General features: G+C 40.4%; 1 protein-coding gene across 1 annotated transcript in view; it reads right to left on the bottom strand.

Annotated features, from left to right (window-relative positions):
- Window positions 1-14,573, bottom strand: part of LOC148829858 (1-phosphatidylinositol 4,5-bisphosphate phosphodiesterase zeta-1-like) — a 75,554-nt gene extending 60,981 nt beyond the window's left edge. Inside the window, exons 1-2 of the mRNA XM_088923768.1 lie at window positions 14,384-14,573; window positions 7,319-7,520 (exon numbers count right to left, since the gene is read on the bottom strand). Coding sequence (XP_088779894.1) covers window positions 7,319-7,520; window positions 14,384-14,573 — 392 coding nt within the window. The remainder of the gene's footprint in view (window positions 1-7,318; window positions 7,521-14,383) is intronic.
- Between the last annotated feature and the right edge of the window lie 251 nt (window positions 14,574-14,824).

Below are 14,824 nucleotides of genomic sequence, written 5' to 3' on the forward strand. Positions count from 1 at the left end.
TCTCACAGCCCTTAACCTGGGTCGCCAATATCTTTCTGTTATTGGTTGGTTGTCAGTGTTTTACACAGGAGCAATCTTTCATGGCTAGAAAGGAGTTGGAACCTGGCCAGAGTTTTGTCAGCTTTCCCAAAGGCAGAACAGTGGAGAGAAATAGACAGCAACTCTTCCTGAGTTCACTGGAATGTGTCTTTCATGACCACATTAGCTTTGTAATGAAGCTTACAAGGATGAGATCCACTTCATAGAAACAGCAGCAAAACTGCACAGCATTAGTGCTTAGCCTTGATTCTCTAATTGATTGTACTTATAGGCTTAGCCATAAATACAGTCATATAATTTTCAGTTCAGTCCAGTTTATTTTGTCATATGCACAAGTGCAATGAAATGCTTATTTACATGTATGCTCTGATGCAAAGACATTAAGGAATTACCAAAACATAAACACAGAACAGCAGCAGCAACAACAAGCAACTTTAAAAAAGTAAGTCAGCACAAGCAGTGTGAGATGAGCCTTTTACTGCTACTACTAGTTTTGAGTCAGTCCTTTATTTTGTCTTCCAAAGCCAGGGGTGTCAGACTCACTTGCTTTGGTGGGCCATACTTGGTTTATCCAGTATTTACTTCAAACAGGTCATTTATTATATATATAATCAAAATACTAGGAAAAATATCATAATTCTTAAGCAGTCACTCATCTATACTTCTACAGTATGTGTTGTGCACTCTCCAGGTTAGGTTCAAAAGATTTCAAAGTCACATCAATCCTACTGTACATCTTCTAGCATATTGACATTTTTAAGAGCAAGCAGTAGCTGCTAAGAATAATGAGATATAAATATTAATTTATGGCCACCTCCCACTACTAGAAAAAAAGACTAATCTAAATCAGGCCCTGGTCCTGAAGAGCCCTAATTTAGTTATTCTTATAGATGACCCTAAATTATCCATCATTCAAAGATTAGGAACACTTATTTAAGCAATCAATCAATTAAAGAGGTAATGATTCAATAAAGGGAACATTGGTCCTTGAGGGCTAAAGGATCTTCTGTATTTTGTTCCAAGACTCTAAGTTATCTAATAGAACTCACTACCCATGTAATTATTTATGGTTACATTGTTTCAAGTCCTTAGAACTTGAGGATTCAAAGGCTACCTTTTGTTCACACCAGTGATTTCAAGTTGAACTTAAGTATTAAGAAAATTTACCCATGTAAATTACCCATGTACTACATGTACTGTAGAAATGATTCTACAATCTACAAAATTCATCCTGCTTGAATAGAATAGACGTTACATCAATAAAGATGAGTAAACCAGTTCCAGTGGTGACCATGCATGCCCTGCTCATGACATTACCTCTAACACAGGTTATCGTATTCTCATCTGTCCATAAATTCTAATCTGGATTTTCATGGTACTGATGAAAAGGCTGTCCTTGACAACTCTGATCATTTCCCCCCCATCATCAGCTGCAGATGTTTCTCTTAGACAACCCAGTCTTGATTGGTAATTATTATTCTTTCTTCAGAACCTCCCAAACTCCTCATTTCGGTATGTCCAGATTCTCAGCTATGGGTTTACTTTCAGCTTTAGAGTTGCCTGCTATTCTTTAACAGCATAGTCTTTTTTTTTTATTTCATTTGACTGATAACTAAAGACTGTCATGGATGACCCGCTGAGCAAACAGGAAGATAAACCCTATGCGGTAACTTAGGGGGTCTGGGGATGAGGGAGAAGATTCAGAGGGTATGAGGGCTAGGCGAGATCCAAGTCGAATTCTGAGGTTTGTAACAAAAGGTCAGCGAGTAGGTTTCCAGTCTGGGAGAAAGTAAGGCAAGATCTGTGACACAAAAAGTGAAGGTCAACAAGAGGGCTTCCAATCCAAAAAGAGCAAGACAGTAGACATAGCCAAAGGAAAGTTCTGAGGTTTGTAACAAGGCAAGGTAGAAGCTCTAAAGAACAACCAATACCAGGCAAGGAACAGAGGCTTCTGGAGGGTTTAAGTATTGTGTGAGGGAAAAGGTGCGCTAATTGATGGAGTGTCGTGGTTGGCTGATTGGCAGGAGCCTTGTCGTTTAGCAGACGTGCTCGGGGCTGGAATGTGATTAGCGCGAGTGTATTAACTTGTATGTTTGAACCTGTACTATAACTTTTTTTAACCTTAATGCTTCTGCTTCATGCATTCTTAAAATTAAAATACCATTTTGTGAAAGATGCTACAGAAATAAATCAATACCATTCATCCTAACTTGCAACTGTCTCAAATAATCTTTCACAAAGTGAATCAATTGGGCTATTTAGGGAGCTTACAGTTAATCTGATTTTTTTGTTGCTTTTTTAATTTTTGAAACATTAACAGCTCAATGTTTTTTTTTGACAGAAAAAAAGATGCCCCAGACCTTGTTAATAATGTGTAACATACATTTATTTGGGTAAGTATAAGTCACCACTGCTAGCATATCTAGCTAGAAATCTGAATGACAGAAGATAAAAAAAACAAGGACATAGATTGAATCCAAGGACTTAAATTGGTAAGCACCCTGTGAAAGACTCATTAACTAAGTAAACTGCATTCACAAGAATAACAAAGAAAGCTGTATTTCACAAGCTGGGAGCATGGCGTCCCCAGAGTCTAAGGGCAATAAAACTCATTTTCTGCTACAATCAGCCCGTTTTAGGTTGTTCTTTTCAATTAGGAAGGTTCTTTGAAATCTGGCATGTGAAGTTATGGCAGAGCAGATGAAAAGGATGGAGTGAGAGGGAGTTAACACACTCCTCTACTTTACATTTTCTTTTATTCTTTGCTTTTATTATGGAGTAGAGAGTGGCAAGGTTAATGGGTTAACACTTTAGAAATAGAAAATATGAAGCAATAATTACACCCTTATAACTCATGGCTAATGTACCTTCAAAAATGCAGACTAGACACTCTACCTTGGAGCTCTCACCAATACATCGGGGTGAAAAAATTAAATGAATGGACTATAAATATTTACATCATTACAATGAGCTGACAGTGAGGGCATATGATAAATCTGGAATTGATCTAATCTAGCCTTTGCAAATAAAGTGAATTTTTCGAGCTCTTGCTTAGTTGTTTATTTGGTATAAACAATTTTTCCGCAATATTAACCAACTATTGCCCATGATGTGTTTTATACAGTAAATGTCCACACCACACAACTCTCTATTAGAATTCAAGAAAAGGAAAGAGTCTATAATGTTAAAAAGTGTTGGTTTGGGAGACGGATTCTTCTCTGTCAGTGATTACAAAGCACTATGTAATGAAAGCGTTCTTTCAGGACCCTGTGCAGATGACACGATCCGGGGATGAGTGGGGAAAACAAGGGGAAAAAGCATGCGGGAGTCGGAAATGAAAACAGGGGGCTTGTCCATGGTGCGCTGGTGTTCGGGGGAGGTGTGGCCGAAGCAAACAGTCCAGAAATAAGTCCAAGGGAGAATCTGAGAGGAGGCAGAAGTCCAAAGCCGTGCGGTCCATCCAAGACATACGTGGTTAAAAACAGGAACCGGATCAGGACCGGCACGGGAACGGGAACAGGAACTAAAACCTTAACGGGACCAGACGCTTCCAGGTCCCGGACTCACCTGGTACGGAAACCAATGCAGAGCCCAGAACAGAGTGAGCGCCTGGCTTTTAAGGGGAACTGAAAAGGGGGCTGGAACAGGGAGCACGTGCGGGAGAAGAGTAAAAAACAAGGAAGGGCTGGAGCGTCCTTAAGAGGAGGGGTTTACGAACATGACACACTACAACTGACAATAAAGATTAATAAGACAAGTCTATATTCATATACAAAAAACAAAGAAATATTTCAGAAGGTAATTTCATGGGGATAAGGCAGTGGTACTGTAAGTACTGCTGCCTCTCAGAGCATGGGCCCTGGGTTGGATTCTGGACCTGTCTGTGGTTCCCCATGTTTGCATGAGTTTCCCCCAGATGCCCCGGTTTCCTCCCACAGTCCAAAGATATACCGGTAGGTTAACAGGCTTCTGGGAAAAATGGGCCTGGACTGAGTATATGCATGTAGGTGTCTATGTCTGCCCTGTGATGGATTTGTGTCCTGTTCAGGGTGTTCCCTGTCTTGTGCCTGTTGTTTGCCGGGATAGATTCTGGCTCTCCTACGATCCTGTATTGCATTAAGTGGTTAGAAAATGGATGAATGGTAATTTCATGAGATTGACTCTAATGAAAGCTTTTACTGAAGTCCTCACTGCACTACAAACTAGTGACATTGTTTCTGAAAATAACAATACTGCTCCAAAAGCAGTGATGATGCCCTTTAACCATCCATCGAGGTTAACTCCCTCGTAGTTCGGTTGCCCAAATGTAACAGAGGTCATCCACTGAGCCAGTTACGGATGTTACATCAACCCCCTCTGAAGCCAGGACAGTGTAGAGCTCTGCTGTGGCAGAGGAGATAGTTTTGTGTCACAGAGGAATTCTCCCCTGGCTACAGAGTGACCGGGATTGAATCCCAGCAGGGGCAGAGCACAGCCTTACTACAGGACACTGCTGTCGTGTATAATTCTTCTGTAGTGGAGTTGTCTGATGACTAGGGAGTATTGCAGTACGTGCTCAGAACCTGTGATGAGAGTCTTCAATTTATCAGCCCTAGACTCTCATTAATAGGTTTATCAAAAGCACAATGTTTCCCATGTGCAATTTTAGAACCAATATCCACAATCAAAAGTCTTGTACTTTTCCTTCTCCATATTCTACCATTCTACTGACCGCCTATTTTGTAGGTCTTGAATGCATCTCAGTCACTTTTTCACTAGCAGAAACAAATAAAAAGATCAGAATAGAAAAAAATAATCCATCCTGCTGACTGAAATGCTTCGTACTTACACATCTGTGAGTTCATTGAAGTGTTCATTCTGCTCACAGCAGGGATACTGTGTGATAGTAAACAGAATACAAAGACTAGGTAGATAGAACAGGCTGTTCTACACTGAATCAGCAGTGAACACTGCATTAACAGTGACTGCTGTCTTGGGTCTTGGTATAATGGTTAAAAATTACATTTTAACCTCATGGTGTTTTAAACAGAAGTTCAGGAGAAGGCTACATTTCTAAAATCACCTGCTTCCAGTCTCTGACACAGCCATATCTTGCCGCTAAGCGTCCCTTCTGTGCTTCTTTCTCACACTCCTACCCATCTTCACCCTTGTAGCAGCTCCCTGGCTCATTCCTCATGATGAGAGGGGGGTCCTGTCAGCCTGCCGTTCCATCAGCCAGGTGAGTGACACCAAATAATCTTTTATTTATTAAATAATGCAACTTTAAACTGTTTTGTCTCTGCATCAAATTAATTAGTAAATGCAGCTGTTTTGACAGTTACACTATGACAGTAGTTTTTGACCACACTATTCAGTATGTAGTTGCATCTCTCCACTAGTACAAGGTCACACTGTCTGAGAAAGCTTTCTTTAAGTATCCCTCTTTTAACTAATCCATTTTATGCATTCAATGCTTGTTCGCTTCCATGTACTGAGAACATATTTATTTAACACTTGAATCTTTAGCAATTGGATCTAATTTCAAAGATATAAAATCTAGCAAGGATTCCTGCAGTTTTAAAATATGTTCTCTGAGCAGAGCTAAATATATTTGCAACAAAACGCTCAGCACAAACAGGCAAGAATGAAATGTTGGGCAGCTGCAAAAATTATATTATCTGGGGGGAGTTCATTTTAATGAGTCAGGGCTTTGAAAAATCTGTTGTTGTTAAATCTGCAAGAGTACTAAAAAGAATTTCCTGGGTATTCTACTGTACACATATAATGTACCTACTGTAGGTATGAGACAACACATTACAGACCCTACACTCATCTCTCAACAAAATATTTTCCTTTTTTTTCTTTGTAACTATGGCAACTGACTGCCACTCTAGTCGTGGATGGAGGTTGAGATACCCCTTGGAATATCGAATAAATTGAAAAACCAGATATAAGTCTCTCTGAATCAGGCTGTATGTACACAGTTCACAAAAGTGACTTTTCAGTAAGGTAGGCTATGAACTACCATGGAAAACATCCACATTTAAATTCATAGGTACAAAATGAGTTTAAAAATTGTTAGAAGCTTAATAGGGCTCATGAAGGTTAGCCCAGATGTCTCACAACTCTTGGGCTATAGGTTTGACTCTTGTAAGCACGTTGTGATGTCTGCTTGTTCTGCAGCTGCTTTTGGTGTTCTTTTGTCAGTGTGGGTGTCGTCCTGCTTTGTGCCGTGTGCCCAGAAAGCCACCACTCTTACCAGGAATAAAGGGATTTCTAAAAATAATACAGTTTACATACCGGTGAGAATGCTAGCTCATGCAGCGCTACTACCGCTGTGACTGGCTGAGACACCACTCAGTCTGCCACTTATTCAGTCACTGAAGCAGGACAATTATCAAAACCCCCAGACTCCTATCAAGCCCTAAGTAATGATTAAGTAATTCACTTGCCCCAGCAGGTATGCATAGTCATCAGGTCACTTCTTAAGTCTCGACCTGTTTCTCACAGCTTGCTTGTTTTTCATGGTTTACTTACCCTTTTGTCTTCAACCATGTCTCTCACTATCTCCCCGGAACTTGACTGCCCTGTCTGTGTTTTGACCCTTACACCCCACGACCTCGATTGAACTGACTTTTGTGTTTTGACCCTGCCTGCTCATTGGGTTTGTATTGGGATTTGCCCTACACTTTTTCGCCGTTCTGCTTGTCTGACCATATCTTTCTCCAGTTAGTTTCGCCTGCTCTGCTCAGGGCTTACCCTTGGATTTTGTCCCTGTCTCCAGACTGCTGCTCATACCAGCTTAGGTAGCAGGTCTCACAGTAATAGATGGATTTTACAAACTATTTAATTGATGGCTTAATAACGTGGCTCAAGACCAACGAAAAAAATCAACACGCTGTAAACCTGCCTTGTTGTAAACCTTGTTGGCTTATGATTCCCTTTTGTCAAATGTTTTCATAACTTCACATTAAGATATAAAATAAGGGTTCTGAGAATGTGAAAACATTCCAGTAATGGAAAGATGTTGTTTACAGGCATTCACTTAGATAGTTGTCCCTCTGGTCTAAGAAATTATATCGTTAATCGATAGGGGGAAAGCATGCAATAAAAATGTAAATTCTTCATTTTTTATGGCATAATTATTGTGTCTCTATTCAGCATTGTTGATTTTTTTTAACTATTGTAATAGTTTCCCTGAGTAGAGGCAACATTCATATAATCAAATCTGTTAATAGCTCTGAAACTGTGGAGCTCCTCTTTGTTTCTCAACACATTATGAATCATCCTGAGGGCATACCTTACATAGGCAAATAAATGACTTCGTCCCAGAAGCTGGTCCCCTGTGAGGTAAGTGTTATGTGAAGATGATATGAAGTAGTGGCACAGAGGTTGCTCCATATCCTGGTAGACAGTAGTGTGCTCCTTGTTAAAGATCGAGCAATCCTTTGACTCCATGAACCTGAGGAATCCTTCAAACGTCATGGTTCTCTCCTGCCGAGCTGCAAGAACAATATCAAAAGTGAAGCGATTAATGCCAAAATAGAATCGAGTTGATAAAAAGTCAATAAAAAAAGAATGATCAAGTGACTAAAGATTTCGAGTTAATATATTTCTCAAACTCTCAAACCAGAGCCAATTTTCACAGAAGCAAAATATTCCACCAGTTTGTCATTGTAATATATGAAGGATTAGTTAAACTACAACCAAAACAACCTGTCTCAAATATAGAAAAGGTTCAGGTACAACATACAGTACAGTAATTGAACTTCTCTGGGCATCGGATTTTGACATGTATCCCAAACCTAAAGGTATGAGTGGGAAACAATCAAAACCTTTGATAAATGCATTTGCAATTAAATGAGATTCAATAATGCTTGGTGACAGATTTTAATGCCACTGACCCAGTTTTGGGATGTAACTACTGTGCGGTGCACCGCACCACCCAGGCCCCAGAGAGTTTCTGAAAAAAAAATTTCAGATAGGACTACAAATCCACCTGTATTAAAACTGACTTGGGCCCCAAATTCAGCACTGACCTTAAAAATTGTCTGAATAGTGTGTGAATGCTAACCCTAACCCCACCTGGTGTGTCAAGTGAGTATTTCCACGATCTATATCTGAGGCTCTCTGGGCGTCAGATTTTGACATGTTCCCCAAACCTAAAGGTATGAGTGGGAAACAATCAAGACATTTCATATATAATCTTGCAATTAAATAAGATTCAATACTGCTTGGTGACAACTTTTGATCCCATCGACTCATTTTCGGGATACAACTACCGCGTGGTACACTGCGCCACCCAGGCCTCAGAGAGTTTATGAAGAAAACATTTTCAGATAGGACTACAAAACCACCCGTCCTAAAGCTGATGTGGGCCCCAAAATCCAGCACAGGGCCTAAAAATTGTCTAAGTAGTGTGTAAATGCTAACCCTACCTGGTGTGTCAAGTGAGCATTTCCGCGAACTATATCTGAGGCTCTCTGGGCATCAGATTTTGACATGTTCCCCAAACCTAAAGGTATGAGTGGGAAACAATCAAGACCTTTGATCAATGTTCTTCCATTTAAATGAGATTCAAGAATGCTTGGTGACATCTTACGATCCGACCGACACAGTTTTGGGGATACAATTAGCACGCGGTGTACTGCGCCATGCAGACCCCAGAGAGTCTCCGAAAAAAAAATGTTCAGAAAGGAGCAAAAAAACAGTCGTCCTAAACTGCCCCAAAATCTACTGCTGAGCATTAAAATTGTCTATGCAGTGTGTGAATGCTAGACATAACCTTTACCTGGGGTGTCAACTGAGCATTTCCATGATCTATTGTATTTGTGTAAATGGTCTGATTATAGCAGGTAAACATTAAGGGTTACTTTGTAGAGATTCAAGGAGTCACAGCACAGTCCAGTGATGGTTTGAGATGAGTTTAATTGTAACGAAAATGGCCTCTTCCGGTGTATCTCCCACAGTGCCCCGCATTGCAACAGTTTTACAGGTTTATATACTGTAGTTTCAGTCCAGCCATGTTGTTGCCATGAATGGGGGTTTGAGAGTCCACATTCTACTTATGGTCCAGTGCTTTAGCTTTATCTGCAAAATGCACAGCTATGTCCTCCCTGGACTTAATGTACTGGCATGGGTGATGGGTTAAGGGTCCATAATATCAGAGAACACAACAAAATAATTGTAAACAAGTTTACCTTGAATAGGTACAGTATGGTACCAAGTTTAAAGTTTATATTATGGCCCTCAAAAACCTGAGCGTGTCAATTCTTCAGCTCACTCCCCACAAAAACAAATACAGCAAAATAAATAATAAAAGATGGTTTATTTTAGCATCGTACTGTAATTCCTCACTAATTCCAACCTCCTTGCTTGATGGTTTATTTTCCAAGTCATTTGAGTTTGTCCTCTGTTTTTCTTTTACTTCTCATTCTCCAGTCATCACAGTAACCGTCCTGGAGTTCCTCTTAACAAATACAAGCAAATCTCTACAGTTACACCGGCTTGATGGAAATCTCCTACGATGTGTGATTTGGGGCTCTCATCAAACTCATCAGTACTCATCACACTCCATTATAAGGCTTTGTAAACATCTGCATAATGTCACGGCCGACATTTGTCCCCTAGAGGGCTCTCCACTACTTCTGTCATTAGTTCTGTGATTGTTGCTATGTTAGCCAGGTGTAGCCTGTTATGCCTACCACAATTTAAAGTCCAGCCCCTCCAGTCCTCGGGGCTCAACATTAGGGTATGGATGTCGTGAGGCCCGCCTAGCACCAGGATACCCTACGTCCGTCTCCTGAGGTCATAGTCCTCATCCCCGACACCTCCCGTTTCCTGAGCCCGGGGTCTGGAGGATCTCGCCCCTTCAGCTTAGGACCTCCATGTTATCCGTGTGTTCGTGTTTTCCCCCTTCCCGGGATTTTAACCTTGTTGTGTCAGAGGATGGATTTATTGTTGACGAACTCCTGGACTGTGCCCTGACCTGCCTTTGGACCTGCTCGGATTTGGACGCCATTCTTTGTCTCTCCTGGACTGTCACTGTTATTTTGTGCACCATTAAACCCCTGTGTGTATTCGCATACACGCCTCCTGGTTTCTCCAGCTCTTACTGCACCACACAGGGTCTGCACCAAAACCCGACACGGACTGCAGACCCTGTCCGTAACACATAAGTACTCTGGGATCATCTTTGTAATCTCTCAACAATTCTCATTTGTAATATTTGATTGAGAGGCATGTTGGTCACTATTTTTGCATTCAGGGAACTCAGATTTTTCCCCTGTCGGTCTGTTTTGATAGTAACACTACAGACTCTGCCAGTAAACATAATATTTTAGGACTTCAAATGACTGTGGTGACGAACACCCTGAGGGACAGGACTTGACTGCCTTACAATAATTCAAACATGTCGCTTTTTCTCTTTGATAGTATAGTACTGTAGATTGAACATCTCAGGAATGAAGGGATGATTGAGCTCTTGGTCTGCTGGAAGCTAATCCCTGACATGAAGTGAGAAGAAACAGAAATACCTTTTCATGTTGTTTACAGTGTGTAAATAGAATTTTACAGAACAAAACATGCAGATGTATAAAGGAAAAACAGAGGATTATCCTTCATAACCAAATCTACATTGAACATAAAGACAGCTACAAACAAAAGAGATCATAGACACCCTTTAAGCCTTCTAGTCTGCTTGGTAGTAGCTAATTGATCTGAGGATCTCAACCAGCCATTTCTTAAACCATAATATAGCTGCACCAAAAGAAATGTATAAAATTCATCTATTCTGTCATCATGAGAAAATCACAAAATCTTTCATGTGCACTGAAACATGTGCACTGACATTTTATTGAGCCCACAAGAGAGAGGTAAATTCATTATGAAGGCTGGAATATGTAATCAACAGGGATGATTTACAGGGATTCTAATGCGAAATTCACAGGATGTTGTCACTCTTGGAAGCAATACCAGTTGTATATTTGAAGCGCATGCTTTGCACCAGGTTACAGACACTGTCGTGTGGGATTCTGTCCCATTCCTGCCTGGACAAGCACATGTTTGTTCACTGGTCTCTGAGCCCTAGATGCCACACATCTCAGTTCCTCCAACAATTTTTCAATGAAGCTCATTGCTGTTACATAAGGCAGCCATGTCGTGTCTGTCACACCTCCTCACAGTCGGATTGCTTATGTGTGGTTTGTTTTGCTGGGCGTTTTTGCTGTCATAAATAAGAAGGATGTTGATGGATCGCTTATGGTGAGATGCCATGATCTTTGATATTCCAGATCATGGCCACATCATTCTTGAACTGTGCTTGGCTGTAACATCTTACATCCAAGACGGACAGTGACAGTGGGCTGCCTTAGTTGAGTCTCCAACCAACCAATGGCAAAATGGCCTTATTCTCTTCATTAGTGGGGCATGTTGGTTCCCCTTTGGGATTTACTTTGTTTATTTTACCATGCTTGACATTCATTGGGATACATTGTCTCATCACATGTGCCCATTCAACTCTCTACACATGAAATGATGTGATTTTGTGTTTTTGTAACAGTCAAGGTCACTTCATCGTATTGTTACAATAGTGTGGGGCCATACAATATGCAGTATAACATTTGCAGGTCACGTCTTATTGTACTACTCAAGGCCTTATTAAGAACGTCTGAGACAATGGCTATCATTTGTGATGTTTGTCTGTCTGCAGGTGAGCTAAGAGGCAGGTAAACACAAATCATCAAATCTGATCTGGTGAATTACTATAGTAAATTAAGTTAATGTTACTGTAAGTCATTAGAACAGAGTCATAAAACAGAGAGAGGGAGAGAGAGAAGCAGATGGAGGGAAGAGAAGACTTGTGCCATGTCAAAAAAGACCTTGCTCAGTTCAGTCTTAGAGATTCTTGCAAAGTAATCTTAACATTATCTCATAGAGCTTTTTGTCTTACATTACATGAGGAAATTCTGATTTCCTGTCTTAAGGAGTCCTTAGACAAATGTGGTATTTTCTCTTGTGTTTGTTTTTATATATCAAAGCTGAAATAAAAGCATAAAAATGATAATGGTCTAAAAAGTGATTGAACTCTGAAGAGAGAGACAAAAGTATTGTCATAAATATTGATTTATGTCAATAACTCAGGAGCTATATCCAGTCACGGAAGGGATTTTCTAACCCTTGGAAACTTTTTAAATCCAGAGCTTTCCATCATTCATCGTATTTTTCTGACTGTCTTCCCCAAATGCTGTGCATCTGAGATTTAGGGTTAATATGTTCACTGGCTTTTTTGAGGTTGACATCCTCCTGATGCATGTTTTGTGCTTTGTCTGAGGTGCAGGTCTTTCGGCTGGAATTGAGGGTGACCTTTTCAGGAAGGCACTAAATCTCTCTTCTTCCTGTTGTGATTAAGCAGTGCAGAACCTGTGAACTGTTGGGTTTCGGGAAGCAGAGCACTGTTGACTCGGCTCCTTTTCTATTTGCCATGTGTCTTTTTAAATATTTTAAGCACTGCAGGTAATTCTTAGGGATGAAAGCGATTTGCTTGATTCAATTGGCTTTCTGCTGTACATTCTTCCCATTCCAATATCCATTTTTCTTGTGCAAATGGTTTGACTTTAGCTTGGTTTGCCTTTATCATGTATGTCTCATTGCTAGGGCAAGATTTCAAAACTACTGTATATAATTATTATATAATGATTATTTTACACCAACTGTGTAGACGTCAGCTCTTATGTGCAGACAATATCCAACAACACCCAAGCATAAGATGCTTTGCAAATATTTATTGAGCATTTAAGCATAATATGTTTTAGCTTGACCTGCTTGGTCAAGAGGTAGCTGCCTGGGAGAGGGACAATGAGGCTCAACCCCCACAAAAACATAAGTGAGGCCCAAAATCACCAATGCAGAAACAGGGATAGATGGAACGTACAGGCACAATATGGACATGAGGATATTATAAGTAAAAGAAAATGCAGGCATTAAAATTCTGTAGGACGCCTGCTGACTAAGCTGGAGGTGGAACGCCTCAGACATACCTGGGACAGAGGGTATGGCAGGGGGAGCAGCAGGGAATGAGAGGAAAGAACCAAGCAATAGAAGCAGAATAGAGCACAGAAGAACAAGTCACGATCAAATTAAAGAACATGAAGGAAGGAAGAAGGCATGTGACTTGAAATACTGAGGAGCATGGTTCATGTATAGATGAATAATGAAGTTGGGTGAAGGGGAGACAAGTATGATATTTTCTCTTTTGTAGTGTTTTTTTTCTGCTTGTTGTTTGGAGCATGGTCCACATAAACTAATGCAATAAAAATGATAAGGGACTTTGAGAGTTGAGTGTGAAATGAATAGCAAATATTTCCCTTTTGTTCTGTCTTGATTTTTCCTTCCAGCTTGTTGTATGGAGAAAGGTCCACATATAGAATGAGTGAGACCATAATACGTAAGGAAGGTTAGAAACAATTAGCATACTGTTGTGTTTCATTGCCATTTTTCTTACTTTCCCGCTTGTTGTTTGTATGGTCCACATATAAAATGAATACAGCAAAAATGTGAGTAGAGGCCTGTGCAAGAGTTATATATACAGCAAATGTCAGTAATGATTGTGATTTAAAACAGCTGGGTGAGATTGGCTTCTCCATCATTCAGTTATGAGCTCCCATGTATATTAAACTCAAAGGATGAAATTGCATATACAGTTGTCAGTGGGTTGGGGAGAAATATTATTTTTCAAATAAAGTTTATTTTACAAAACCAAATATACACTTGAAAACAGGTACAAACATCCTGGTATTACATGTTTTATGAATATGGCCTCCAAACAGTATATATTCATCAGCCTTTGGGCTCCTCAACTCCAGACTTTGAGGATCAAAGCATACATGTGCCAGACTGTGAAACAGTTGTGTGGAAAGAGCACAGAGCACAGCTGGGAGCAAAACAGAAGACAGCTTCCTTTGTTTTCACAGTCAACATAATAGATGAATCCAAAATTCCTTGGGTTAAGAGCTGTTAAGAGTCATCATGCAATGGTGCAATGGTTTTACATTTCCAAGCCACTTAGATTGATTATTCAGTCTTTTAAATTTTAATTGTATTTTCTATTGATTTTTAATTATATGCCCCGGAGAAGGACGTCTGCTAAGCCGGTAAAGAAATAATTTTAAAATGGTAATGACACTAGCGGATTGACTGTATCAGTGAGTGCTTTATCAGTGGGATTGTGAGAGAGCTCTGGACGTTTTAGTGTTGAGCATTCCTGCACAAGTGACATGAAATGTGCTGGTTTCAAAACAATGGGCTCTAAATAAGCCACAGATAAGGATCACCCTCTAGATCGCCTGTAAGAGGGTGCAGAGCCCACCTTTCTCATGAATCTCGTACTTGTCGATCATCTGCTCCGCAGTCCTTTCACTGGCAGCGGTTTCCATCTGCTCCTTGTGGAGGAATTCGAGCAAGCTCTTTGCCGTCAGCTCCTTCCCTCCAGGGGCGTAGCAGCGATAGATGTGCATGATTTCTGCGCGCCTCGAAGAAGGAGCTTTTCCTCGCCTCATCCTTCCTCTTCTGCCACTCAGCCTGGAACCAAACGGCGAGGAAAAGGGCAACAGAAAGACAATCTGTTCAAATGTCTCGACTCGAGGAAGCATTTCGTGATAGAACTGGGATTCAGATGTAAAGAAACAATTTGCCATGCCAAATCCAGTGGGTATATAATGCAAAAGTAAACAGCAGTTTCTAAAACATGTAGAACAATCCTAATGACAGTTTACTGCAGTATACTTATTATCATGGTTTAACCATGGCT

This window comes from Atractosteus spatula, chromosome 8 (assembly GCF_055471065.1).
Source record: "Atractosteus spatula isolate fAtrSpa1 chromosome 8, fAtrSpa1.hap1, whole genome shotgun sequence".
NCBI classification, from domain to species: domain Eukaryota; kingdom Metazoa; phylum Chordata; class Actinopteri; order Semionotiformes; family Lepisosteidae; genus Atractosteus; species Atractosteus spatula.